The 5,158-nt window shown below is 56.0% G+C and overlaps 1 protein-coding gene across 1 annotated transcript; it reads left to right on the top strand.

Moving 5' to 3' along the window:
* The first annotated feature begins 1,468 nt into the window (after positions 1-1,468).
* WDR38 (WD repeat domain 38) lies at positions 1,469-4,957 on the top strand. The gene is made up of 7 exons (XM_016137413.2): positions 1,469-1,747; positions 2,252-2,372; positions 3,316-3,432; positions 3,518-3,615; positions 4,003-4,083; positions 4,357-4,488; positions 4,605-4,957. The coding sequence occupies exons 1-7, from the start codon at positions 1,568-1,570 to the stop codon at positions 4,923-4,925; spliced, it is 1,050 nt and encodes a 349-aa protein (XP_015992899.2). The 5' UTR covers positions 1,469-1,567; the 3' UTR covers positions 4,926-4,957.
* Positions 4,958-5,158: the final 201 nt, after the last annotated feature.

The following is a 5,158-nucleotide window of genomic DNA, read 5'->3' as shown; positions in this document are numbered from 1 at the left end:
GAGGTAGACGTGATGGAGATTTGGCCCCCGAGGTCCCTGGAATTCATGGTGGGTGCTTCCAACCACAGACTCCCGAGTTGAGCAGAAAGGTTTTAACCCTAGCTCCACCCCTACTGGCCAAGGGGTCACTGGGCCTGGTGGATGAGTTCTGTCTAGAGGGCTCTGGGAGCGATGGGCAGGGCCCTCCAGGTAGAGTAGGAACAACCGGGTGGCTGGAAAATGACAGATGGAGCATGGGCTGGGGGTGTCTGAGCAGAGGGAGGGGGAGGGCCTGGGGAGCCAGCTAAGGGGGAGCCATGTCTGGGACCCAAATCTGGGATGGAAGGATGGTCTTAGAGGCCCAAGTTAGACAGGTCCCTCTGGAGTCAATTCAGTGTCCTGGGCCCTCTGGGAGTTAGAATGGGGGTGGGGCTGCCTCAAAGCCGCCATTGTGCCCCCTTCTCCCGCCTGACTGTCTGGGGCCTAAAATAGAGCAGGAGCTCAGAGGATCTCAGAGCTCCCGTGAGAGGGCTTCTGGCACAGCGTCTGGGGGGAGGGGTGTGAGTCACCACTGGGAACCCTTGAGTTTGAAGCTCCCAAAGCCCAGATGCCCCACCCCCACCCACAGGGACAGTAGGGCAGAGGTTGTCTCAGTCTCACCCCTGTCCTGCTGCAAGGGACAGTCCAGGCCTTAGCTCTGCCATGGAGGTGCTGGGTGACTGGCCCAAATCTGCCCCCTCAGGACCTGTTTCCCAGATGTACCAAGAGTCAGGGACCTGGACATCCTTTGTGAGGCTCCCGGAATTCATGGCAGGTGGTCCCAATATAGGGTCCCAGAGTCAGACAGGCATGGGATGAAGTCCTGGTTCCTTTCCTCTTGGCTGAGTGACCTTGGGCAAGTCTCCACTCATCTTAGAACCTGTTTCCTCATCTGTAAAATAGACTTTGAAACCAAGTCTTGTTCTTTCCCTATTTCAGCCTGAACTGTCCAACAAGGGTCTTGACAGCTCCTGAGGATGTGGCTGCCACATCCTCAGATGGCATACTTTGTGCCGCTGGGAATGTTAATGACAGTGACATCACTTTTTAGTGTCCTGTGCTTTTACACTGATTACCTCTGGCTCCCCACATCCTGGAGGGCAAAGATGGGTATCATTTCCAGCCCTCTCTGTGGTAGCGCTCGGCTTCCTTACTGGCCACTCCTGGAGAAAAGGGGTCTTGGCTCCAGGACACCTACAAGGTGGCAGGCCCTGCGTTTGGCTCAAGCTTGGAGTCCTGGGGGGCAGGGATGATCCTCCCCATTGTGCAAACGGGGAAACAGGCTCCAAGGGGTGTGTGGGTCCTTTGCAAACAGATCAGCACTGTGGCCGGGTTCAGTGCAGCGGGAGAGGCGGGCGAGCTGTGTGGGGCTGGCGTGCCCTCTCGCGGCAGCCGTGCGCCATCAGAGCCACCCAAGCCTCTTCTTAGAGCCGCCCACGGTCCTGACCGCTGTGGCGCCACCTCCCTGGAGCTGAGAACTCTCTCCCAGTCTGTCTCCTCCTGGCTTCCCAGAGACCCCAGAGCGGATGTGCGCCCCGCCCCGATTGCCATGGAGACCGCTAGTACACAGTTTTCCCCTTCCCCTTGTAAGTACCCGGCCCGCAGCCCCACCAGCGCCCATCTAGGAGGCAGCGGGCCGGGGCTGGCCGGCTGCGGGCCCATGAACAACTGGGCCCCAGGGACGCTGGCTGTGGGGAGAGTGAAATTCTTCAGCCGACACCGCGGGGAGGTGAGGCCCGTTGGCTCTGCTCAGAGTGGTTCCTGGCTTCGCGAAGTGGGAAGTTCAGAGTGCTCGCTGGGCTTCCGATGCAGAATGGGCTCCAGGTTCCAAGCTCTGGTTCCAGAGAGGACTTAAACTCCTTCCTGGCTGACTTGTGTTCTTTGGACTCTGGCCTTAAAGAGAACTCAGGGCTTAGAGTGGATTCTGACCTTCTAGTCCTGGGCTCCAGCCCTAGAATCTGGTTCTAGCGAAGGCTCCAGCCTCTGGCTTCAGCGAGGCTCTAAGCTTTAGGGTCAGGATTTACAGGGCTCCAGAGAGAGCTGCAGGCTCCTGGCTCCAACTGCTGTGGTTCCTGGGTTCTGGGCTCTGGCTGTAGAATGAGACCTGAAGTCCTCATTCCAACCCCTGGCTCTTAGGGGCATGTTTAGGGCTGGCCCAGGTATCTGGGGTCAAGCTCGAGCAGGTAGTTGTTTCTTGTCCCAGGGTGAGACTACTTTTGCCCTCTCATTCCAGGTCAACTCCTCTGCCTTCTCTCCCGACTGCCAGACACTGCTCACAGCCTCAGAGGATGGCTGTGTATATGGCTGGAAGACCCGGAGTGGGCATCTGCTGTGGAGGCTGGGTGGCCACACAGGTGGGGCTCCTCCACCTAAATGGGGAGACCGAGGCCCATGTTCCGGCATTTTACAGAGCCTACCACAATGACCTCCGACGTTTGAACTGAGCATCTGTGCAAGACAGCCTGGGCAGGGCTGGGCCAGCAGACAGGACCTGGTCCCCGGGGCCTGACTCCTGCAGACCTGGACTCAGATCCTACTACTTTTTTTTTAAAAAAAAATTCTTTTAAAATATATTTACCATTTTAACAATTTTTAAGTGTACAGTTGAGTGGTGTTACCTATGTTCACATTGTGCAGCTAATCTCTAGAACTTTTCATCTCGCAAAACTGAAACTCTGCCCATTAAACATCCCATTCCTCCCCTCACCCAACCCCGGCAACCATCATTCTGCTGTCTCTATGAATTGGACTAAATACCTTGTGTAACTGGAATCATACAATATTTCCGTGACTGGCTGACTTCTCTTAGCATGTCCTTGGGGTTCATTCGTGTTTCACCCACTATTTTGACTGTGTTTTTATTGTCACCTGAGTCTCTAATTCCTTCTTAGAATGGGGATAATAGTTGCTACCCTATAGGATAAGATAATGCAAGCAAAGTGCCTACCTAGCAACCAGTCAGTACTCAGTAGATACAACTATTATAATGAGACAAGGAAACATGGTAATTACAGGGCAGGTTGATTAATGCTGTAATAGGGAAAATCCAGGGACTGGGGAGCTCAAAGGAGGCAATGAACCTAGGCTGGGCTGTCAAGTTTTCTTCTGGGAGGTGCCTGCATTTGATTGGGTATTGATTTTCCAAATGGGCAAACTGGAGTCGGGTGTTCCAGACCAAGGGACAGAAGCGCAGAAATTTCCAGGTGGTGAGGGTTAAAAGTGGACAGGGGAGGTAGGCTGCAAGGCTGGAGGTGGAGGGGAAGCGCCCTATTCCCTAACCACAGCCGCCCACCTCAGGCCCCGTGAAGTTCTGCCGCTTCTCCCCTGACGGCCGCCTCTTTGCCAGCACCTCTTGTGACCGCACCATCCGCCTGTGGGATGTAGCAGAAACAAAGTGCCTGCAGGTCCTAAAGGGTGAGTGGGCTGGATGGGCCTGGGAGCCAACCAGCCAGGTCTGGGTTCCCTTTCAGACCTTGCTGTGTCCTGTGTCACCTCACAGGTCACCAGCGGAGTGTGGAGACAGTCAGCTTCAGCCCTGACTCGAAGCAGCTGGCATCAGGCGGCTGGGACAAGCGGGTGATCCTCTGGGAGGTGCAGGTATGAGGCGTGGGATCCTGAAACACGCACCCTCCACACTGGCCCCAGGAAGGTCTTTCCGTCTCCCCCAACACCTGTGTCCAAACTGGCACCCAAGATGCCCTCGCATCTGGCTGCAGCTACCTCCCAGCCTCCCCGCACATACCAGCCCTCGTGCCTATGAGGTTACCCCTGCCTGGATTGCCCTCTCCCGTCAAGACCTGGAAGTCTCCCAGACCCTGCGTTACCTCACACTGCCCAGGCAGCCTCGCAAGGAGGTCCTGGGTCTGACCCATCTGAAGCCCAGGCAGCCTTGCAAGGAGGTCCTGGGTCTGACCCATGCGAAGCTTCAGGGCCGTCCTCCAAAGCTCAGGGCCGTCCTCCGAAGCTCAGGGCTCTCTCCTTCAGTCTGGCCAGATGCTGCGCCACTTAGTTGGGCACCAAGACTCCATCCAGAGCAGTGACTTTGCACCCAGCTCAGACTGTCTGGTGAGCCACATCCCCTCTGCCTGGGCCCCCCCTCAGTAGCCCTACCTGATGAGGGAACCTGGTGTCAACGTCCACTTTTCACCTGGGATAAAGCAGTGGTTATAATTCCAGACCTTGACTGGGTGGGTGACTTTGCTCATCTGAGCCTGCCCCCTTCTCTGTAAGATGGGGTTCTACAGGGTTTGGTGAAATGGCACCTGCTGTCCGAGTCCACTCAGCCTAGGAACCAGGGGTGTGGGCTGGCCAGTCCAGGCTCAGGGCTGCTGTCTGCAGGCCACTGGCTCCTGGGACTCCACCATTCGCATCTGGGACCTTCGGGCAAGGACCCCAGAGATCTTCTACCAGAAGCTGGAGGGTCACAGTGGCAACATCAGCTGTCTCTGCTACTCAGCTTCTGGCCTCCTGGTGAGCTAGGCTGGCCCTTTGCTGGCTTCAAGACCCTTGGATGTCATGGGCCATTCTGGGGCCCAGTGAGCAAGCAGGCCCCAAATCCCCGGGCTGACGAGCTGTCCACTGTTCAGGCATCTGGCTCCTGGGACAAGACCATCCACATCTGGAAGCCGTCGACCAGAAGCCTGCTTGTCCAGCTCAAGGGCCACGCCACGTGGGTGAAGAGCATAGCTTTCTCCCCCAGTGGGTTGCAGCTGGCCAGCGCTGGCTACTCTCACATGGTAACCACGCCCACCAGGCCTCTCCTCCTAGCAAGCTACTCCCACATCCTCCCTCCTAGAGCCCAAGGCACTCTGTCCAGAAAGGTTCACATCCCTACTTGCCCTAAACAGGAGGGTGCCAAGGGCAGGACCCAGATGTCAGCCACTTCTGCAACTAGTGCCTGGCACTAAGGCCTATGTTGGCCCAAATATTAGTGACACTTCTATGACTCAAACAGCTTCAGGGGAAAAGAAATTGTATTACACTGATATTTTACATTAAGTATCACGGTGGGCATTATTAAATATACTTCACAGACAACAAAACCCAGACCAAGAGGTTAAGATGTTGGCTAGGGCTCAGCCCAAGGTGATTTCAAAGATACTTGTGTGGTGAGGCTCTCTACCTTTCCGCTTGTTTCTAT

This window comes from Rousettus aegyptiacus, unplaced genomic scaffold (genome assembly GCF_014176215.1).
Source record: "Rousettus aegyptiacus isolate mRouAeg1 unplaced genomic scaffold, mRouAeg1.p scaffold_m13_p_3, whole genome shotgun sequence".
Lineage (NCBI taxonomy): Eukaryota > Metazoa > Chordata > Mammalia > Chiroptera > Pteropodidae > Rousettus > Rousettus aegyptiacus.
This window is presented reverse-complemented; position numbering and strand designations above follow the sequence as displayed.